A 25,317-nucleotide genomic window follows, 5' to 3' on the forward strand; every position below is an offset into this window, starting at 1 on the left:
CAATTGTAACTAGCAACTTACGTTTCAAATAACACAGAGATTAAAGTAAATTGTGTATATTGAATGCATTATCTTTACAATTATTTTAATACTGTAAACAATTATTAGCTGAATATATTTTGCTCTCTTTAATAAATGAGGAGTAAAATATTTCACTCCTATAGTAATAGCAAAGTAATCATTCAAAGAAAAGCATGATGGACTTTTTTCATTATTGCAAATCTCTCTTAGTTTTGATGCTAATTCACAAAATAACTTACTTTTCAAAGGCTGTAAATCAATTTTCACAGACATTTGCATCATTTTGTCTAAGTGAAGTTTTCAAAACATTGTCAAATTATTAAATTTTATAAAAATTGTTATTTTAAATACAAAGCTTTCTATGTGTAACACAAATAGAAAAAAATACTGCAAAGTGATATGGTACCTTATTTTCCTTTATCTTAGAAAAATTCAGTAAGTTTTCCTCATTTATTAGAAAAGATGCAGATTATTTCTGTATGGGATAGAATTCTTGGCAAAAGGGGGATTCAAGAGTCTTCTACAATATAATATGTTACTGTAACCAGCATTATTTGGGGGCTTTTCAGTTTTAACAATGCAAAAATAGACTGCCTTACCGTTGGTGCTGTATCTATATGAGAGTTACAAGATTTCTGCGTGCTGATATTCCCTGTGAAAAGAAAATATTGCAAATATTTGCTTATTGTACCTATTCATTTATTTTTGAAAACAATCATATCATAAGACGACTCCTGGGTATGCAAGAAAAAGCCTCTCTTGGCGGGTAGGATTCTTTAAAATTTCATTGTGAGTTCTTTGTTCAGAAACAGTTGGGGAGTTTAGCTTACTAAGAGACCTTAATCAAGATGAACTGAGACAATTTCCCCCATTCAAGTGGTGTCCAGCAATAGCACAAGATGTGTCCACATCCTACTTGAAGCTAAGAAATTATACCATTATGTCCACTCTGCTGCATTTCTCCTATGAAAGTTTTAATCTCTGACTTAAGGTCATGAAGTTTTCATTAAAAAAGTATCACAAAGGCTATAAGAGGAATCACTTCTTATTTTCTATGAAAGAATAAATAAGTCTATTTGAATTTCCCTTTGATCATCTGACTTCCTACTTTGGTGTATTCTATTTATTCAATCATCATGCAGCGCCTGAAGAAAAAAGAGTTCTCGATTCTCTCCTCTAAAATGGTAATATTAACGACTGAACAGAAGAAAAATGCTTTTGTCAAGCATGGATTTATCTTTTTTTGTTCCCAAATCTCTATTGCATTTCTTTGTAACAAATGACTTCTGAAGATATGGCATTGTGCATCTTAAATCTATAGAGATACTCTCTCGAAGCAAAACTCAAGTTAAAAATGAACACAGGTGTGGGTCAGTTACTTTTCAATTTCTATCGGCAAACCAACATGTGAGTTAAAACAGTAGGATAATCTCCAAAGGCTGTTACATACAGGGCTGTTTAGAAGTGAGACCACAAATGTACTTTTAGTGGCAATTAGCAAAATTCCTAGTTGGAACAAAACACCAGTTCTTTTTATTTATAGACATTTATTTCTTTTTCATTCCCCTCCCCCCCCCCACACACACCATTCTCAGTAGTCTGGGAATTGTCACTCTGGGATGTGGGAGGGGGGAAGAGGAGAAAAAGGAGGGTGTGACTGCAGAGAGGATATTGTACAGGAAGAAGGGAATCCAGGGTTCCCGAATGCCCTCCAGTTTTCTGAGCTATTTTCAGGGCCCTTAACTCATTTTTTCCCTTAAAAAAATAACAAGGGCTTTTAAGTCTACGGCAAATTACATCAAATTAATTACATTCTGTTTGTTTTTTTTGGGGGGGAAATCTCTTCAGCAAAGAAGGTCTGATGGTTCAGTGCTCCACTCATCCCAGTGGTGCTGGGATGTGAGGGGGTGAGGGGGGAGAGGTTGTAACTACAAGTCAGAGGAAGACTGAAATCAGGGAAAACAAGAGTTTTTGTTTTATTAAAAAGCCTCTGTGCTAGTGCTATGATCTGTGGTAAAGCATGCCTCACAAGTGTGGAAGGGGTTGGGGTGGAGCTGTATGATAAAAGAGATCCCCAGATCTACAAAACAAATAAAATACCCACCCCCCCAAACAAAAATAATCTCTCAATCTCTACTGGTGGGCAGTGAAATGTAAAGTGCTATATTACCTTTATTCAATCAACTGATAGTTATTGGGTGGCTATTTCATAACCAATGATAAAAGGCGTATTATAAAGGATAGATTATAATATACAAGGAGTCTAGTAAAACAGAAGTTAAAAAAATACTATAGAGCAATTTGATTCTATCATCTTATGGAAAGATACAATTTATTTATAGTATTACTTACTCTTGAAATTAAGAAAATTAGAAACTAGTTTATGTAGAAAAAAATTAATAATGTGAAATCATTTTCTAATTACAAATTTATTTTGATGTTTATGAAAGTACCAATAGACTTCAATATACATTATGCCAATGTGCAAGTTTTAGACTTGCAGTGCTTCTTTATATACCCATCACCAGAGTACCAAGATCCCTCCCACCCCTTCCTAGTATCCTCAGATTACATCTGCATTGACCACATCTCAGGGTTTGTTTTCTTTGGGGGACCATCTAATCCCTGTGCTATTTTTCTATACTATGTATGTATATGAGCAAGATCATTTGGTATTTGTCTTCTTTCTGACTTACGTCACTTCGCATAACTTCCTCAAATTCTATCCAAGTTAAATTGCAAGGTTTCATCTCTCTCTCATAGCTGGGTAGTATTTTATTATTGTATATGTACTATCATTTATTTTACCACTTATCTGTTGCTGGGCACTTGGACGATTTCTAGACCTTGACCACTGTAAACAATGCTGCCATGAATATAGCTATACACATGCCCTTTTGTATTAATGTTGTTATGTTCTTGAGGTAAACATTCAGGAGTAGATCACAAGGTCATAAGGAAGCTATATTGAAATTGCTAAAATGTCTCCAAACCACTTCCCAAAGAGGCTTAACCAACCAGTAGTGAATGAAAGTTCCTTTGTCAACACATCCCCACCAGCACATGTTTCTAGCCTTTTTATTCTATATCACCTTACCCATTCTCCCTGAGTAAGATGATAGCTCATTGTTGTTTGGATTTGCATTTCCCTGATAGCCAATGGTCATGAACATTTTTTTTCATGTGTTCCTTGGTCATCTTTGAGGAAGTGTCTATTTATCTTCTCTTCCCAGTTTTTTTTTGACAGTTTGTTGTTATTTTGCTGTTCAGCTTTAAGTGTGCTTAATATATATTTTTATGCCCTCTATCAGGTGTATGAAGTGCAAATATTTTCCTCAATCAATGTGGTACCTTCTTATTTTAGGCCTCATTTCTTTCACAGTCAATAATGTAAATTCATACTAGAAATAATGTCAATACATACAAGAAACAAATGGTGAAATTCCAACCTCCCTGACTATCTACTCTTACAATCCTGTCTAGTGACAACCATCAAGAACAGTCTGGCATAAAATTGGCTTTTGCATAAAAGTGGCATACAATAGGATTTGTGAATTTGTAAATGTGTTCTCGTTCATGCAATATCTCAATAAGTATTGATGACAAGATTGTTGCATAGGACAATTTCTGCTTCCAATTCTTAGATTGTTTACATTTAGTACAACTATTAATATGTCTGTGTTCATTGTATCTATTTTTGTCTTTTTTTCTACTGCTCTATAATTTGTAGGATCACTGTATCACTGTCATCCTGTTGTTCACCGATTTGCTCGAGTGGGCACCAGTAACGTCTCCATTGTGAGACTTGCTGTTACTGTTTTTGGCATATCAAATACACCATGGGTAGCTTGCCAGGCATAAATCATAACATAGATAATAAATTTATTACAATAAATCCTGAATTGATTTTAAATTTCATAAGCAATATAAGCTCCTTTAAACAGTGTAAGTCTATTTATGCTATTATCTATCATCTATCATGTTTTATTATATTTTGCTTCCACATATAATTATTCCCACAACATATTTTCAATATATTACTTTTTAACAGTCAATAGTTTTTGGTAATTTAAAATTATTCCTATATATGTACATATGAAAAAGAAATGAAATCAAGAATTTCAATAAAATATGCCTATTTCCTAGGATCTGATCTAACTTTTAATATGCACATGCATCTATATAGCTACACCTGTGCCTTAGAAGAAAGATAGCAGTAGAACAGAGCTGATTTTCATTTGTGCTACAATTCAGAGCTATATCTCAGCCATACCATATACCAAGTGCATGCAAAGAAAATTATAATTTTCACAAGGAGTTTAAGTAACCTAAAGGAGACCAAATAAAAATTTCTGAAGCTGGTATAGTTACTGATAGTAATGAAATAATTACTAGAGAATAATATAGAATAATAAAATAAGAGAATCTCAACTTAAAACAGAGAAAAAGAAGACATGTATTAGGAGTTCTGAGCTAAAGAAGAAAGACAACCACAGTTTAAAAGTTAAAAACAGTGACTTTCAGTATGCAAATAAAAAGGTAGGTAACATTTCACAGGTCACAAACAATAAGTACAGATACCTCCTATCTAAGTTACAAACTCTCCAGACCTATTTATATGTTTGTTTATCCCTTCTGGTATAAACTTGATTGACTCATATTTGTATATACAGTGCCAAGTTCAATTACTTAACACACAATGTTCTCAAGAGTTGATTCAAATATTAAATGAACTAATGAAGTAAATGACATGAATACCGGGTTCATATACTATCACAGTGTTGAAAGTGCTCATTTGTCATCAGAAAGTTTTAACTAATTTTCTGGAACTAAAAACGTTACTGCATTATTTTCTTTTTAAAAAACTTGGGACTGGATTGATGATAGCACAACGGATAGGGCATTTGCCTTGCACGCGGCCAACCCGGGTTCGATTCCCAGCATCCCATATGGTCCCTCGAGCACTGCCAGGAGTAATTCCTGAGTGCATGAGCCAGGAGTAACCCCTGTGCATTGCTGGGTATGACCCAAAAAGCCAAAAAAAAAAAAACCTTACTGCAAAACTAAATGCAGTACTCAAAAGTTGAGATATTAAGATACTCAACGAAGATCTAAAAGAAATTTTCTATGTTTTGGGGCCACACCTGGTAGTATTTAGGGCTTAGTCCTTGCTTTGTGCTCAGGGATCACTCTTTTTTTTTTAATGCTTATGTAATGGTTACAGCTTGTAATACTCTCTTCTTTCCACTTTTTTTAAACACTGTAATTTACAAAGTTGTTCATGATGCATTTGTTACAGGTATTCAATAATCCAAAAGTCACCCCCACCACCATTCTGACCTTCCTTCCACCTATGTCTCCATTTCCTAAGCAACCCCTCAAACCTGTCCCCACAGCAGGCTCCAAATAATTTATTTTATTTGCTTGTGGTCGCTAAACGACTAATAGGATTATCAAAATTGTATTTAGTGAAAAATTGTGAAAATTATTATAGCTTACTGTGGGGACATTAAGTCATTGTCTGAGGGTTTACTAAGTTGTTGTGACTAGTGCTCAGGGATCACTCTTGGCAGTGTCCAGGGAGCCAGATGGGATGCCAAACATCTAACCCAGGTTGGCCATGTATAGGGCTAACACCCTACACACTGTATTGTCTCTCCAGTTCTACCAGAAGAAATGTTATGATTTTGGTGATACAGTTTTAATTTATATTGTAGAATATTAAATATGATATCCATTTGAACTGATTCGATCACAGAATTATATATTGCTCTAATTCTACCAAGCTTCCATTCATGACCATTGTCAAAGATAAAAGAAAACCAAGACAGCCAGGTTTACTGTAAAAGTAAATTGGGAAGAATATGTGCCAAATTCTAAGGCTAGAACTAATAGACAACAATCACACATATCTTTACCATATGCTTACGGCTACAGCACTTCTAGAAACAGGAGAATCTCTCTCCTTTTCATGACACATCTGAAAAAAGAGCAATCGAATCTGTTTCAGATAACATTCTAATTTAGTATCTTACCAGAGTAGGATAGGAAACAGCTATAAATTTCTATAGAGAGCACAGAAAGAGCTGTGTTTTGAATATCTATGGCAAGGAAAAAAACTGAAATAAATCTATCCAAGGAGACTACAAAGTTTCAAGAGGTAGGGATAATTTCTATAAAATTTAATGAACAGTTATCAAAAAAAATTTGAGCCTGGGTTTTGATGCAGAATCTCCTGCCCCCACGCCAGTCTGTCTTCACCGGGGACCCCTTGGATGGGGGATGGGTTGAGTCTCCCTCCCCGCCCTGAGCAGAGCCCCGGCAGCTGAAAACCTCCAGAACCCAGCCGCAGCCATGCTCAAGGCCACTCTCCACAAGCTCGGATGAGCCTCACCCATGAAGGAACAGGTATGCGGGACCCATGGCTGAGAACTCTAAGCCTGCTCGGATTGGGACTGAGTTTCCTCCACCCAGATTCTCAGATCTCCAGTTCTCCAGTAGCTTGGCAGTCACACCCACAAACTGCCCCCCAACACCCACCACATAATCTCATTAATGACCAAGATCCAGAGACTATAAAACAAAGCTCCTGAAAGAGTGGAGGAGAGCAATGCAGAATCTTGCATGGCAGAGCCTGGCAAGTTACCCATGGCGTATCTGATATGCCAAAAACAGCAAAAATAATGGGCATCATTCCCGACCCTGAATGCGACAGGGACAAAAAGAGACATTACTGGTGCCTGCTCAAGCAAATGGATGAACAAAAGGATGACAGTGATACATTGATACCGTTTTTGAGCCACACCCAGTTCTGCTCAGGGCTTACTCCTTGCTCTGTGTTCAGGAATCATCCCCGGCAGATCTTAGTGTACCATAAATGATACCAAGAAAGAATCTGGATCAGTTGCATGAATGTCAAATTCCCTACTAATTGCATTATTTATTCAATCTCAATATAAAGTTGTCTGTACTGAGATATTTATATTAAATATCTTAGGACAAATGGAGACGTTACTGGTGCCTGCTCGAGCAAATCAATGATCAATGGGATGATAGTGATACAGTGATATAGGACCTTTAAGATCATAAATTCAATTCTTAAGCCCTTATTAAGAACTAGAAAAGATAAACTTTTTTCAGATAATCAAATCTAAAAGAATTACTGCTAAATATAATTAAAGATAATATAAAAATAAGATAATAATTAATAATCCAAGACAAATCTAAGAATTTAAAATTATTTTAATAAAATTTTCCCCTACACACACACACTCGATACCTTGATTCAAAATTCACATAAAAATATGTAAAAATCAATTGAGAAGGAGAAGAATGATTGGTAATAAACATTACTAAATATCAATCCATATTATAAGGAGCCCCTATAACTAAAGCAATGGTCTACTGATGTGAATAAAAAGGCCAGTTAGATTAATATATTAAAATTTTCAAAAAGGTCCATGTACAAATGGAAAGGTGGAGCATATTGAAACAGGAGATTTTTCAAAATTATATGGTATTGAGGCAGTCACGTCCATGAACCACCTCTCGTGCCATGTAAACTCCCTCACTGGCTATGGTCCAAAGACTCATTAAATCTTGAGATCAACAAGATGCAGAGATCCTTCTGGACCCTGCACAAGACTGAGTCATCATCTGTGGTACCCTGGAGGGGTGCAGATGACCCTACCACCCACCCAAACAGAGCCCCAGCAGCCAAAAACCTCCACACTCCACAATTGCAGCTATGATCTGGCCGACTCCACTGTCTATGACAAGACTCATCCAGAAATTAATCTGTTGAAAAACTCAGATTTGCGGGTTTTGTGACTGAAATCTCCAGGCTTGCAAGGAGTTGGGGATGGGCTACCTTGCCCCATCTCCTTGTACTTCTGGAAGCCCTGGGGGTCAGACACACACACCCCAAAATGTCAGCCAGTTAAAAATTTATCTCCAGCTGTATTGCCTCCTTAAGAATTCTGGACATCCTGGAGATACACCTCAAATTCTTATAATACTGATAAACCAGGAGTAGCACACTAGACTGGATGGGATATAATATTGAAAAGCATCCAATCTTGATTAACAAAATATCAACACAGAAAGCTTAACCTGTAACAGTATCTTAGTAATCTCACACAAGGGGGTAATAGCTTCATGGTGAGAAAAATAATCTTCACTGACTTTCTTCTAGGAAAACTTTCTTCTATGGATCATTCTTTAAGAAAATTATAACAAGCAATATAAAACAAATTATTGAAGGTCTGCTATGGGGGCAGACTTAAGGAATGGTTCGGAAAATTGGAGATATGGTGGTGAAAGGGGTAATGGTGGTGGTACTTGTGTTGGTATATTGAATGCCTATAATAAATCCTCATGAACAATTTTGTAAACCACAATGCTTATATAAAGTGTAAGGAGAAAAAAATATATAATACATTATATATTGAAACCATATATTTAAAGTGGATTTGATCAACTGGATATAATTTTTGAAAAATAGATTAAAATCTCATACCATAAAACTAGGAAAATAAATTGAGATTTAAACGCTAAAAACAAAACTATAACAATCCTAGAAGAAAACACAGAATTGCTATATAAACCTATGTTTGAATAAGACCTGTTTATTCAAAAGACAAAAAAGAGAAATCTGGGAGAAAATAATCTAGATGACTGACAATTATAAATCTTCCTATTGTATAGAGCAAAACATACAATGGAGATACTTTAAAATTTGAATTGAAAAATAAATATGTTAATTTTTTTGTCTTTTGGGCCACACCAGGAAAGATGCTCAGGGGTTTCTCCAGACTCTGCACTCAGGAATAACTCCTGGTACTACTTGGAGACCCACAAGGGATGACTGAACCCAGGTTGACCGTGTGCAAGATAAATGCCCTACCCACAGAACTATCGCTCCAGCCTCAACTCATGAAATTTTTAAAATAATTTCATTTCCTAGTAATGTCGGACTAGAGCGATAGCAAAGCAGGTAGGGCATTTGCCTTGCACACAGCCTACCTGGGTTCGATTTCTCCATCCCTCTTGGAGAGCCCGGCAAGCTACCGAGAAATCCTGCCCACACAGCACCTGGCAAGCTCCCCGTGGTGTATTCAATATGCCAAAAAACAGTAACAAGTCTCACAATGGAGACATTACTGCTGCCCACTCGAGCAAATTGATGAAAAATGGGACGACAGTTATGTTGACCAAAAGGTCCAGAAGCAATAATATGTTAATAGCTGTGCATATATTCAGCTCCAGATTTTAGTTCTATACTTTGCTATACAGCACCAGTGTCTACACAGTAATGAGTGAGCCAAGTTTTGGAGCAAAGAAAGTACAAAGAGAACCTAAGATATCAAAGGTAAGGAAGTACTAAAGGCTAACTGGTTCATATCAAACAACATGGACAGAGGCATGAAGAGGCTTGCCTTACCAAGTTTCCAAATAGGGGTTAACTGGAGCAGCACAAAGAAAATTATAAAGAACAAGTATAACAATAAAAAGAAATCTGTAATGTTTAAAGAAACAGACAAGAAAAAAATACTCTCCTAGACCATATATTAGGCAATAAATTTACAAGCTTTCATAGCATCAGAAATACAGTATTTAGTGTGGACTCAGCTATTTAATAGTCTATTTAGATAAGAATCATCAATGGGTTGCTGAAATTATTGAGTAAGATTGCTGGGGAACATGATTTCCATAAGATCTCAAAGGATTATCCCACATATTACTCAGAGTTTACAAAGGCAAAAGTTTACCTTCATAATGAGAGACATGGTATTCACCATCTAAAAGTAGAAGTAAATTTAGCACATAAACAGTGGGAGAATTTTATATATCACCTGATGTGATACAAAAAGTACAGATCACTTAACCTATTCCTGCACCAAAAAAAGTTTAACCTGAATCTAATTTTGGTAAAATAGATAAAATGAAACATTATGTGTTCTATAGGACTACTGCTTAAGGGAGACTTTTTAAAAAGATCAATACCAGGGGATTGATCTTTTTAAAAAGATCATCTATGCCAAGATGATCTACGCTAGTAGAAATGACATCTGTACCTATATATTCATTGCAGCACTGTTCACAATAGCCAAAGTCTGAAAACAACCCGAGTGCCCTAAAACAGATGACTGGTTAAAGAAACTTCAGTACGTCTATGCAATGGAATACTATGCAGCTGTTAGGAGAGATGAAGTCATGAAATTTGTTTATAAATGGATAGACATGGAGAGTATCATGCTAAGTGAAATGAGTCAGAAAGAGAGGGACAGACATAGAAGGACTGTACTCATTTGTGGAGTATAGAATAACATAACATGGAGGCTGACACCCAAGGACAGATGATATAAGGGCCAGGAGGATTGCAACATAGCTGGAAGCCTGCTTCATGAGCTGAGGGGAGAAGGCAGATGGAATAGAGAAGAGATCACTAAGAAAATGATGACTGGAATCAGTCAGGATGGGAGATGTGTGCCAAAAGTAGAGAATGGACCAAACATGATGACCTCTCAGTGTCTGTTGCAAGCCATAATGCCCAAAAGTAGAGAGAGAGTATGGGGAATATTGTCTGCCATGGAGGCAGGGGGAGGGTGGGGAAGGGGGGGTATACCAGGGGATATTGGTGGTGGAGAATGTGCACTGATGGAGGGATGGGTGTTTGATCATTGTGTGATTGTAACCCAAACATGAAAGCTTGTAACTATCTCACGGTAATTCAATAAAATTAAAAAAATAATATGTGCTTATGCCCTTCCACAATCCAGTAAATTTACACCAAAATTTGACTTAATTTATATAGAAACCCATATGAATCCTAGATGAATAGGGTTTCCACGGCAAAGGATGAAAACACATCGAGGTTTTCTCTGAGATAAATAATCACCATTCAGAAAGAATTTTAAGGTGCAGACCTTGAACCTGGTGGGCAAAAGGCGATTCAGTGAGTACTTGGCATGCAGTATTGTTTATGATTATAATCAATCATACCAGAGACTAAGTCAAATACCCTTTACATCTAGGACCAGAGAAAAGTGAGATCAAAAAAGCAGAGGAAAATAGTACCTTAAGACTCATTCCTTAACATATATTTATGTCTTTGAACGAACTCATTAGGTCTGGAACCAGAGCAAATTTTCAATTATTTTGAACTCTGAAAAAGTTTTTCCACATAAAGAAAAAGGGGTTAAAGTCTTCTTTGAAAAAATAATTATCATGTTGACTCATCGACTGATACCACTCTTCTGATTCCTGACTAAATCTCCTAAGAGATGTATACAGGGGAGCTAAAACTTATGGAATCACTGGTCCCCCCAGCTGAAAATTCCAGGTGTACTTGGGAGGTGGGCAGGCCCCAAACTTGCCCAGCCAAAGACCTGGCAGCTGCACTCACACTTCACCACTGCAGTCATGTCAGGGGCTCAAACCCACTGCCTCAGAAATTTTCTCTGCAACTATGCCAATCTATGAATAATTTCAGGTACCCTGTGCCCAGGCTGAGAACTCTGTTGAGTTTTATAGTTGGGGTGGGTAAGCTCCCCATAAAGCCCTGTACTTCTGGAAGTCCTGGCAGCCATAATGACCACCATGTTGACTCACTGGCCCAGACCCTAGATCCTGAAGTCTCTGGACCACATGCAACAACAAACAGCTTAATAAATTCTTAGGCAAGGACTTAACCCTGTGACCAGGTATGACAATTTTCACATAAATTGATTTTTTATATTTATTGATTTTAGTATTAGAGCTTTATTATCTAAACAATTTTAATTCTAGAACTGTATCAATAGTTGTGGCTTTTTTCTACATTATAACAAATTTTAAAACATAAAAAATTCTCATAATTATTAAAAATAATCTGCATCAGGATCCTTCATGAACTGTATTATGGATTCACCACCAAGATCTCACTATTCTACAAAGAAGTGATCATCGATGTAAAGACAGGGGTTCTCAGGGCAACACCATTTCACAGAAACTCTTCAGTACCACCCTCAAGAATATCATGCGACGAGTGGAATGGGAAGGAATGGGAGTGAAGATTGATGGTCCGCAACTATACCACCTCCGCTTCACTGATGACATCGTTTTTATAACACCAAATATCAGCCAAGCGGCACGAATGTTGGCCGACTTCGACCATGAGTGTGGAAAGGTCGGACTGCACCTAAACCTCATGAATACAATGTTCATGAGAAATGGATTAGTTCCTGATGTTCCATTTGCCCTCAATGGAACGAATATCTCCGAATACAGCAGTTATGTGTACCTAGGTCAAGAACTCAGCAAGATAAATGACCTGGCACCTGAACTGTGCAGGAGGAAGAGAGCTGTGTGGAAAGCCTTTAAGAGCATCAAAGACGTGGTTAAGAGGATGAAGAATCTCCAGCTCTGGGCACATATTTTCGACTCCACTGTTCTTCCTGCACTAATATACTCCTCAGAGACCTGGGTCCTACGAAAACAGGATGATAATGCTACTCAGGTATCCCAAAGAGGAATCGAAAGAGCTATGCTTTGAGTATCACGTTTCACTCAAGTGAGAGAAGGAATCTGGAGTTCCAACCTCCGTTGGCAATCAAGAATCAGGAACACTGTCTCCTTTGCCAAGGCATCAAAAATCAGATGGGCCATTCACGTAATATGATTCAGAGATGACCACTGGACTAGAGTTGTTACTGACTGGATTCCATGGGACGTCAAAAGACCGAGTGGCCGCCCACCTACAAGATGGTCAGACTTCTTTGTCAAGACCCTGAATGAATGGTTTGAGGCTCTTCGTGTTCCTGGAGCGAGCAGATGTCATTGGGCTACACTACCATGCGACAGGGACGAATGGAGACGTTACTGGCGCCCACTCAAGCAAATCGATGAACAACATGATGACAAGTGACAAGTGGTTAAAAATAATCACTGTCATCCCATTGCTCATCGATTTGCTCAAGCAGCACCAGTAACGTCTCCACTGTGAGACTTGTTGTTACTGTTTTTGGCATATTGAATACTCCACAGGTAGCTTGCTGGGCTCTCTGAGAGGAACAAAGGAATCAAACCCAGGTTGGCTGTGTGCAAAGCAAACACCCTACCCGCTGTTTATTTTCCCATTATTTCTTTTCCATTCTCAAGTATGGATTCATTCAAAAATACTCCTATAACTAAGATTTCAAACATTGCAAACGTGAACAAGACAGCTATTAAAATATGATATCTTATGTATTTATAGTTTCACTCAAAAATATGCTGGCTGAAAGATAATTTACTAGGTAAATAATTATCTCAAGTCAAAAATTTAAATTATAATTCTCCACTATTGGTTCCTTTACGATAATATGTGTATGCATGTATATACTTAAAAATTGTTAGTATAATAGATCCTGATTCTGGAGCCACTTTGTATGTGCTGGGAGAATGGTTCTGGCAATAGTCAGATATGTGACCTGGACAAGTTATTTTTCTTCTTTATGTCTCCAAATTCTCATTATAACAGGAAAAACACTGTTTTTCATAGGCTGATAAGAGATTGAAGCTCACCAAATAATACCAGAAAAATGCTTGAACTTGTACCTGACAGAAGCAGTAGAGATAGTGAAGGAAGTTAAGAAGTTTGCTTTGCATGCAACTGACCTAGGTTGGATCCCAGGCACCACATACTGTTGCCTGGCACTGCCAGTAGTGATCCCTGAACATAGCCAGGAGTAAACCCTGAAGTAAACCCAGGAGTAAACTATCCCAACCCCAAAATGTACCTGGCAAGATGAGCAGATTTGAGACATATGTATCTCATAGCAGAAAGGTTATTTCTTTTATACACTGCAAAGGGTTTATTTCCCTTTAAACTAAATCGTTTTTCTCTTGAGAGATGGATAATTTTTTCCCACTAGCTTCGATGAAGAGAAAAAAATAGAAGAGAGACTGGAGACACGAGTTATTTTATTGATACCAACAGCCAGGATTCTAGTAGGGGAAAAAAGATGAAGAAGTAGAAAAGAAAGTAGAGAAAAGAAGTTTCTTGAAGAATGAAATGGAATCAGCATTTTTTTCTCAGTGTTCAGACTGTTTGTCACATGTGTATTGGCACTGGCTCTTGTGCATTATATACATGGCTGGTAACCTTCCCAGATGTGCAGATGTGCAGCCTATACAAAAGGCCGAATTAGCTGGCTAGTCAGTTGATCAGATAAAAGAAGGCCTGGCCTGTCAGCTTTTAACATCAGTACATATGGTCAGTTTGTAGGTAGGGGGATGTGTGTGTGCGCATGAACACATGGTCATGCGGTACTTTTAGTGGTGGTAGTGGGAGTCAGTTAAGGATCTGGTGCCATTCCTATGGGTGCTTGGAGCTGCTGGTGGTCGACAGACACAGGGCAACACCTGGCGGTGCTCAATGCTCTGGAGGCCACATGGTGCTAAGAGTTGAACCATGGTGCTGGGGCTTTGATTATACAAAACTACAGTTTTAGGGTAAAGTAGTAAGCGTAACAATCAAATACTTATGTAGCAAAAATTTCCTATTTTAACAAAGAGTTATATTTTAGAAAACTAAAAGGCTTACCTCATGACAATTTGTAGTAAAAATATGCCTTAAGATATTTTTGAGGGCCCAGAGAAAGAGTACTGGAATTAAGGGGCTTGCTCTGCATGCTGCTAACCCTGGTTTAAGTCCCTGGAACTACATATGATTCCCTGAACACTGCCAGGGCTGACCCCTAAGCAGAGCCAGAAATAAGCCCAAGCAGTGCTGCGGATAGCCCCCTCTTTCTCTCTGTTCTCAATTTCTTTTTAGGATGGGGAGATAGGAAAGCAGGTAGGGTGTATGCCTAGTACATGCCTTATCTGGATTTGATTCCTGGAACCAGTCAGTCCCCTGGGCATTGCTGGTGCAGCTCTGGAGGGTTGAAGCCCTGGTGAAGCAGTCAGGTGGCCGAGTATCCTTCAGCAGCATAGGGCCTGAGCAGTGTGGCATCCTGAGGCCTTTTTATTGAACCACTGGCCAGGCTGGCCGAGAACAGCTATGGTGTCCCATGAACCTCCTGAGCACCATTTGGGAGGCCTCCCTCAATATATATATGAACACATATATTTATGTTTAATCATAGTAATCAAAACATACAAGATATATCTATACCTGGCCCCTTTTCTCCATCCCACTACTTGGTCTGGACATGCCTCACTTGGCTTATTGGAACAGTTCCCTACACACACTCCTTGATTTGCTGCATTGAATTTCCAAAGGTGTTTGCACTGTGGATGATTCTTTTTAAAGGGAAACTGGGTCACTTTTCTCTCTCCACTTGATCTTCAGCTCAGGACAAACACTTTGTTCTCTAGAATATAGTTTGTCATTTTCTTCTCCCCCACCACCCCTATATTTCTTATTTAGATAATTCTCTTCACACTCCTTTGACAATTCTGGGTAAACATTTATCACAGATTTTCCTCACTATAGTGAAACTTGCTCAAGACCTTGGCTGGCAATGCTATTTGCACACACAACAGGCTTTTATTTCCCTTCCTATCTCCTCTTTCCCTTCATTTCCCTTCCCTTCCCTCCTCCCCCCCCCTTTTTTTTGCTTTAGTCTGTGACGCTTTCCTTGACCATCCCATTGAAAACTACAACCTAACCCACACTTCAGTTCAGGGTTCCTCTTTCTTAGTGTTGCCTGTTACTTATTCCATACCTACCTGTTTATCTCCCTCTCCACAAAGATATAAAATTCTTGTTTTGTTCACTGACCTATTTGTAAAAGCTACAACAGTGCCTGGAATAAAGTTGTCAGTGGGTACTACTGAATATATAAATAATCTTGTACTCCCAGTACTTTCATAAGAAAAATTAAATATTCTTTATAATTAAACATACACACAAAAAAACAAAGTTAAATTAAGAGAATATTTAGTGACAGAAAAAGGGCTTTATTTATTATACTGGTATGATATCCAGAATGCAGAAAAAAAGCAGTTATTTTCTCAGGTTCATTCATGAAAGATATACTTTAGATTTTAGGAAGAGACAGATAACTCTAAATTTTGAACAGAAATACTGATGTGATATTTTATTAACTCAAAGCAAAAAGACATTTTACAAAAAATGATTGTGCTGCATTTTTATAAATTTTAATGGACACTAAACAGTATACCATCTTGCTTGTTAAAATTTATTTTTAAAGTATTTAACTTTTCACTTAAAATAATTTATAAAATTAATTTTTAAAGAGTTTTACTTTCCACTTAAAATCAGATTGTAAAAACTAAAATAGCATGAAGTATCAAATTTAATAATCTTACACACACAAATATACACACTCAATGACTTGTACATACCAGTATGAAAAAAAAAAAACAAAGAGTATATTTTAAGTATTCAGTTTTCCTAATGACATAAAAAAACTTTGTTAAGGTGCACTACTAAAGTACAATATTTTTGTTTCTGCTCAAAAAGATGTTCACTAGTAAAAAAATCAATTTCAATATTTCCTACTTAGGATTCTATAGTTTTATCCCCTTGAGAAGAAAGTGAGAAAGGGGGACAACAGTTGCATAAAATTAAATGGAATGTTCTACTTTTTGATTATGGAAAAAAAAACCTTCTAGACTATGTTCAAAAAATGACCAGTCACTCCATTTAGTCATTTCTTAGTTTCTGTATTTATCATCAACTTTGCTCTCAGACTCATAGGCAAGTTGCTGACTAAGAACAACACAAAGAATGATTCTTCACATTTTCATTCACTTTTCATTCAAGGAAAAAGCTTCCTGAAAATATATATTTAAAATTTTGGAAAATACAAATCAACATTATCTTGACTTCTCTCTGACTTCTCTTGTAAGGCCTACTTCCCAAACCTAATTTTCACTGATAGTTTACATTTTCAATACGTGATAGATATTCATTTCCAGAAAACATTACCAGTAAACTCTATGATATCATTCACTATCCAGACCAAACTGACTAAACCACAAAATGCAAAAGTATGCACTTATTTACTCTATGGGAAACCTCCGGGGCTATTCTAAGTATAGTCTTAGAAAAATATAACCTAAACTGAGAAAGTGCAATTGAGAACTTAAGTTAGATACTCTTTTTCCACTGAATTTCTAGGGTCTTCCCCTGAATTTCTAGAGCCTTTAGTAGACACAAACCCAAATGTTTGAAAAGTATTTCATGTAGGGACTTACTTAAAACCAATTACTTTGGAACATACAATTGACAGAAAATCCTAAATCATTATGTTATAATATACATATAACATAAAAATTGCCAAAAATTTTCCAAATAATTATTTTTATTATATTAATGGCATTTTATTCTTTCCCTGTCCAGGGGTGGAAACATGAGAAACTCTTTTATTCCAAGTAGTGCTGACTGTAAGTGAGATCAGAAAATAAAAAAAGACTTTCAGTTTTAAAAATTCATCACTTTTCATAGACACATAGAAGACTGAAATGAACAATGAAGGGGTATTTGTGAAAAACAGTATAAAAAGCAAAGGAATGCATATATGTGATTAATTTGGATTAAAATTTGATTACCTCATAAATAAATTGAAAGATGTTTATCAAAAAGATGGTCAAAATTTTGATAGAGATGTATGTAGTCACTATAATACTGAAAGCTAAAAATAATCATGACATCTGTCAATTAAAGAGTTGCTTATAAATGATGGAATATTCATATCTTCTAAAGCTTACATTAAGAATATTATCAGATAAAGTAAAAAAAAGAATATTATCAGAAACAGTTATCAAGAAATCTACTTTAAAAACTATGTATTTAAAAATATAGCCTAAAAAAAATATAGCCTAGAATAGCATTACATTTGTATGTCTAATTGTCTTAAAAATTAAATAGCAGTCTTTTCAATTTAAGACTATAAAACTCATATGGATGTCATTAAGTATAGGTTTATTCACAAAGTATAAAAACAAATAATGAAGTTATGACTAGACAAGAATAATTTAGCTTTTTTATAACCTGACCTCTCACCTTGCCTGTTACAGTCATATAAAGCTGTTGTAATTTACTTAATCCTCACCTTTGAACAAATAGATTACTGAGTTTCATTTCACCCTGAAGCAACAGCAAAAAGTTACAAAACATTTATAACTTTCACCATGATGATATTATTTTATGATAAAGAAGTTGAAATCTTCAGTTTTCTATCTTAGAATTATATAATAAAAATGCTTTTGTCATGGAAATCTTTTTAAATGAGTATGTCTAAAAATAATTTTAAGGAAACAGTATAGGAATATGGATTTTAATATGAACCGTTCACTAAATTTAATTCTAAGAACCACAATAATTTCTTATTTTAAAATTTAGTGATAAGTAAAATTTAAAATAAAAATGTTCAATGACTAAAACAGTTCTCACTGAATTCATAAAAATACTATCTATAACTTGCTGCACTGTAAGTCAAAAACAGGTTGATTACTAAAAATTTTCACTTACAGTAACACTTTCCTATTCTCTATCTACAAATGACAAGTTACTAAGATGAACTATGTTGCTTAAGGTCAGAATATAGCACTGTAGCACTGTCGTCCCATTGTTCATCAATTTGCACAGCGGGCACCAGTAATGTCTCCATTGTGAGACTTGTTGTTACTGTTTTTGGCATATCGAACACGCCACAGGTAGCTTGCCAGGCTCTGCCGTGCAAGTGGGATACTCTCGTTAGCTTGCCAGGCTCTCTGAGAGGGATGGAGGAATCAAATCTGGGTTGGCCGCATGCAAGGCAAACGCCCTACCCGCTGTGCTATTGCTCCAGTATTTAAATTTAAATAAGAATAAATTTAAAAAGATTATGTCCAAATTCCACTACCACATTTAAAATATTCTATTACTATATTAGATGTGCATGTCTAGAATTTAAGAAAAGAGGTCAGAGTTATTTTAGAACCACTGGCACTTCAGTTTTAATTATTATCATGAGAATATGAAGGATATAAATACATATTACATATGTGATCATAGTGCAGTGTCACGATCAAATAAGGCATGGAAGAAAAGAGGGAGAATCAGCAAAGGATAATGAAAAGCAGTAGCTAATGAGATGAGGAAAACCCAAACTGTGTTGTCCCAGAAACCAATGTTTAAAAAGCAATCAAATGTATCCAAGCTGCTGATAGGTCAAGTAAGATAAGGACAAGGAACTGACAAATGAAATTAGAAATGTAAAGGTCATTGTTGAGCATGAAAAGAATAGACTTAGAGATTTCAATAAATTTATGGAGATTAAAACATTACAAACCGTCTGAAAACATTAGGGTATGTGGAAATAGTTACAGAAATTATCGAACAATGAAACTCAGAGACCCTGTAGACAAATAATAAACACATTTGGCATAAAGAAGATAACATAACAATGTAACACAAAGAAAACATCTACTAAGAGAACTTAGAAGATTTAGGAAAATCTAATGACATCAACAAAATTTTGATACTGGATTAAGTAACAAGGCAAGAAAGAAAACAGAAAAGTTGAAAGCACAGTTAGTAAACGGAGATTCAGAACAAAGGAATGAAGACTCTGAGACTGACTAATCATAAAAAGGAAAAAAATGAGTCAAAGATGACCCTATGGTTTTTATCTGATAAAATCCTGGCAAGCTACCGATGCCATACTCAATATGCCAAAAACAGTAACAATGACAGTCATCGTTCCCCTGATCCTGAAAGAGCCCCCAATACACTATCAGGCTACACTAGCACTCGACAGGGAAGAATGGAGACATTACTGGAATCCGCTTGAGCAAATCGATGAACAACAGGATGACAGTGATACAGTGATATGGAATGACAATTCTATTATGAGAAATAATACAGAAATGAAAACTATAAAAGCTTCTTTCAGGATACTCAAGTTCATTATATGAAGAGGGTAATGGTACATTTGTAACATCTGAAAAGTGATAAGCACTTCTTGCTACACCAATCTGAAGTCAAAAATAGAGTTTAGATTTCATATTTTGTATACTACAATAGCTGTTTAACTTTTCCTAAACTCACAAAAATCTTACATTGTATATTTTAAAATAGTTGTTACATGCAAATAAATCCTATAAATCTTAAACTACATTGTAGTCGAAGGCCATGTGGGGGAAGGGAGTTGCGGGCTGAATGAGGGCTAGAGACTGAGCACAGCGGCCACTCAACACCTTTATTGCAAACCACAACAGCTAATTAGAGAGAGAGAACAGAAGGGAATGCCTTGCCACAGTGGCAGGGTGGGGTGGGGGGGAGATGGGATTGGGGAGGTTGGGAGGGACGCTGGGTTTACGGGTGGTGGAGAATGGGCACTGGTGAAGGGATGGGTTCCCGAACTTTGTATGAGGGAAGTATAAGCACAAAAGTGTATAAATCTGTAACTGTACCCTCACGGTGATTCTCTAATTAAAAATAAATAAATTTAAAAAAAAATAAAGATATCAACAAAACTTGTCTTGTAGCACTATAACCACTGTCATAGGACTATTTCAAGACTATTTGGACATGTTTGCTTAGGAAATCATTTTTCTCTTTGCATGCTTCTGTGCCTAGTTTGCTACTTAATAATAAATATGAGACATTTAGGGAAAAAGTAAAGATCAATACAGATGGGAAATTTCGTTTGTTTTTAAAAAATTTTCTCTCCAATTATATAATAATTTTACATGACTAAGGGAGACTATTATACAAGGAAATCAGATTATTTAAGTGTGTTTGTCTAAAAATTTAATAAAAATTTATCACTACAACTGTAAAAAAAAAATATAAACATGACAAAAATTTGTAGTTTGCGATTAGAAAGCTTTGGAAGAGGTAAGCATTAGATATAAATGCTTAATGATTGAAATGTACTTTGACTTTGTGTGGATTAAGTACTTCTCATATTCATTAAATAGACAAGATTCATCATTCTTTATAGTTTTCAGTTGTTTTTTACTTTTATTATTAATATTAATTTTTGAATTAATATACTAGAGCAAATGCTATTATACTTTGACAACTAAATTAAATATGTTCTTAACATATGTATGGGGAAATGAGAGTAATAAATTATATTAAATAAGCTTTCTATTTTTAATATATAGGTAAAAAGCTGAAGATTGCATGGTTTATGCATATAAAACATGAAATTATCTTCTTACAGAATGGCTAGCACAAAGTTGGCAAATAGAATTTCATTTGAATTAGCAAAATTAGTTGAGAAAACTGCATAAATATATTTTCTCCTTAGAGGCGGGGAGTGGGGACAGGTGAGGTGGTGGGAGGAATACTGGGGACATTAGTGGCAGAAAATGCACACTGGTGGAGGGATGGGTGTTCGATCATCTTATGACTGAAACTCAATCATGAGAGCTTTGTAACTATACCTCATGAAGATTCAACTAAAAATAAATAAAATAGAATATCTTCAACTTAAAAAAAAATTCTCCCCTTGAAGGGTATTTATTAGGAGAAACCATACCTCAATTGGGGATATTGGTATAAGTGCACACCACTGACTATGAAGAACCAATCATTAAGTATATTAATATTTACTAGTTAATAAAATATATTTAAACTCAGAAATGATATTACATAGAACATACTTCAATATATCAAAATGGATTAAACAGTTTAGTAATTAAAATAACATTATTATTTGTGAAGTATAGAATCTTTTATTACATGTCATAAGTTTTAATCTTTAAGAAGTGGAGACTCAGTTCATTGGGATATCACTTAGTGAAGTGCTGAAATTAGTTATTAAAATGACATCTTCTGTTTTTCACATATTAGACATCTATTTTAGAGATTCCAATTCAGGAATGACTATATCCCTGTATCACTGTCAACCCATTGCTCATCGAATTGCTCAAGCAGGCACCAGTAACATCTCCATGTGAGACTTGTTGTTACTGTTTTTGGCATATCGAATATGCCACAGTTAGCTTGCCAAGCTCTGCCATGGGGACAAGATACTCTCGGGAGCTTACCGGGCTCTCTGAGGGGGCGGAGGAATCGAACCCGGGCTGGCAGCATGCAAGGCAAATGCGCTACCCACTGTGCTATTGCTCCAGCCCTCAAGAATGACAGTGACTAAAACACACCTACAAAATCAAATCCGAGTGCTTAAGGAAAGAAATTATAATATTATAGTATGTTTTAATGGGAAAAAATTCCATGATCTGGGTCTTTTACCTATGTCCAGGAAAATCCAAATTTGAAAACAGTGCCACCACCATGTTTTCTTAACTGTTACTTATGTGGAAAGTGGAAAGCCAAAGTTTTCAAAGTTAAATGGGTTCAACAGGTTCTTTAAATAGACCTCGATGTTTGCTTGAAAACTAAAATCAAATTAATTAGTCTAATTAATGCTGCCTTGGCATGACTCTCAAAATTGTTTAAACTTTTGTCATGCTCATATGTCGTTCTAAATATAATCATCTTCAATATATTTTATTTATTCATTTATTAAACATGATTTTATACATTCATTTATCTAACCACAATGCAAACTATATAGTTAAAAAATAAAACTCCACATATAAATAAAAGAACAAAAAAAAAACCCAGTGTTGGTGTGGAGAAGGAGAAAAAGAGACCTTCATTCATTGCTGGTGGGAATGCTGACTGATCTAACCTCTTTTGGAAAACAGTATCGACAGACACTTCTCAGAAAACTATGGAGAGACCATATGATCCAACAATCCACTTCTTAGCACTTCTTAGCACTTAGCACCAAGGGCCCCAGTGCTCTATTCAGAAAAGACATCTGTACTCCCTTGTTCATTACAGCACTAGTCACAATAGCCAGAATCTGAAAAACACCCAAGTGTGTAAGAACAGATGACTGAATAAAGAAACTATGGTACACAAACACAATGGAACACTATTTGGCTACAAGAAAGATAAAATCATGTAATTTCCTGGTGCCTGGATCTGGAGACTATTATGCTGAGGGAAGTCAGAAAGAGAACAAAAGGTACAGAATGACTTCTCTCATATGTAGGATATAAAGAAACAGTATGGAAATAACAAACGCCCAAAGGCAACATAAATTGAGAAATGGTCTTTAGTAGGGAGCTTGAGGAAGATGTGGGGGAGAAGTAGTATGGGAAATGGGAACAACACTGTGACAGTGTCAGAGGCAAGTGAACACTCTCGTGGAGCGTATGGTGCTGGAATGTTTTATATATAAAACCCTATCTAGTGCCTAAAAAGAAAATTAAATTAAAACTCCAATTAAATTTCTTTACTCTCACTATTTTATGAGTATAAAAGTGTCATACATTTTTTTATAACTTCATGAAGTAGAAAATATGATATAGAAAATAAAGACATTATACAGAGAGCAATAGTTAGCTACCTAGGCTAAAGATGGGAAGTGGGAAAATCAGGGCTTAGATGCAACTCTTTCTGACCCCACATTTACTGCTGTTTCTGTGTTACAGATTAAGAAAATTTATTGCAAGGGGCTGGAGCAAGCAGACAGGGTGCTTGTCTTTCTGTAGTCAACCTGTGTTCAATCCCTGGCATTCCATATGGTTCCTGAGTACTGACAGGAGTAACCCATGAGCATTTTCAGATATGGCTCAAAAACAAACATACAAAGTAAAGGAATAAAGAAAAGAAATAAAAGAAAAGTTATTGCAATTAAAAAATTCTTGCTTTTAAAAACTGCATAGCCAAATATCCTTTATTCTTTTTGGTACAGTTAACATACATTTACATTAAAAATATCTGTCTACAAAATGAGCTAATTATGTAGATTATTTTCTTCAATTAATAGTTAGAGTTCATTTTGTAATATTACCATAAGGCCCTGCCAATTCTGAGGAAGAAAGAGTTCTTTGAAGCTCATTTTACCTTCCTTAAAATGGAAACCCCCTTTTAACATCATCTGTGTTTATTCAGAGACATTCTAACTTTAATTTTTGCCAGAATGATTTCCTTTTCTTTCTCTGAAATACAAGAACCATCTTGTTTCAACCTAGATGCAATCTACCTTCTACAATGGGTTATGTAAAGATATGGCAGAATCTCTGATTAAATCATGACTTCATATCATTATTTTACAATGATTGCATTTCTCTACAAAAATTAACACTTGAAAAAATAGGAAAACTTATGAAGATAAAATTAATAAAACTTGAAGATAAAAATGTTAATAAAAATATAGCTCCTATTTAAGACTAAGTCAAGGGAATAAGTATGTACTTGCCAGAGAGAAAGAAGAAAAAAGGGGAAATACAGAACTTCAAATATTCAGCATGCAGAAAAAGCAAGAATTAACTTGATGACACTCTTAATCAGTATTGAATTTTCCGAACAATTCCATATCTTGTTTAACATATTTTAACTGCTTAGAAATGTTAAAATTAGATTAAGTGGATGACCATCAAGTTTAATACATATTATATAACTTAATAAAGAGAACAAATAAACTACAGAAAAGAAACTATTCATTATTTTAATTTTTATTTATTTTTTTGCTTTTTGGGTCACACCTGACGATGCACAGGGGTTACTCCTGGCTCTACATTCAGGAATTACTCCTGGTGGTGCTCAGGGGACCATATGCGATGCTAAGAATCGAACATGGGTCAGCTGCGTGCAAGGCAAATGCCCTACCCACTGTGCTATCGATCCAGCCCCTCATTATTTTTAAAATCCAAACTATAGGACTGAAGAAATAGGAAAGGTTTAAGGTGCTCGTCTTTCCCAAGTATTGCCAGGAGTGATCCCTGAGAACAGAGTTTAGCCACACTAAGAACAGTGCTCTGAGCAATGGCAGGTGTGGCCTAAAACTAAACCAAACCAAGTTCTCCTGCCTCAATCTCAAGTTCCATTCTGCTTTTTCATCAGTCTTAAAGTACAACTAAAAACACATGAAGATTAAAATTTTACATTACATTTATAAAATAATTTATTAATTTCATATGACTAGTTTTATACAGTGCAGTGAAAAGATAGTTTAAGAACATAAAAATAAGATTTGTCCTTCAAATATACATAAAGATAATCAATGTATCACTGTATCCTGTCATCCCATTGCTCACCGATTTGCTTGAGCGGGCACCAGTAATGTCTCCATTGTGAGACTTCTTGTTACTGTTTTTGGCATATCGAATACGCCACGGGTAGCTTGCCAGGCTTTACCATGTGGGCGTATAATTACCTAATTAGCAAAAAAATAAGCCCTGTCTCAGATTTAAGTACTGTCCTAAATAATGACCACTGAATAATCCACATATTTATTTTTACTTGTGGCCAGAAAGATTGATTAAGACACTTGCCTTTCATATAGACCA

The 25,317-nt window shown here is 35.8% G+C and overlaps 1 protein-coding gene across 10 annotated transcripts in view; it reads right to left on the reverse strand.

The window, feature by feature from the left end:
• The window catches only part of AHI1 (Abelson helper integration site 1), a 216,703-nt gene that overhangs the window by 88,589 nt on the left and 102,797 nt on the right, over window positions 1-25,317 (reverse strand). For 9 of the 10 annotated variants that reach the window (XM_055135618.1, XM_055135619.1, XM_055135620.1 and 6 more), the window contains one exon: window positions 621-673. The exons of the other annotated variant lie outside the window; for it this stretch is intronic. In XM_055135618.1, the coding sequence (XP_054991593.1) occupies window positions 621-673 (53 nt within the window). The remainder of the gene's footprint in view (window positions 1-620; window positions 674-25,317) is intronic. 10 annotated transcript variants of the gene reach the window in all.

Source organism: Sorex araneus, chromosome 4 (assembly GCF_027595985.1).
Source record: "Sorex araneus isolate mSorAra2 chromosome 4, mSorAra2.pri, whole genome shotgun sequence".
NCBI lineage: Eukaryota > Metazoa > Chordata > Mammalia > Eulipotyphla > Soricidae > Sorex > Sorex araneus.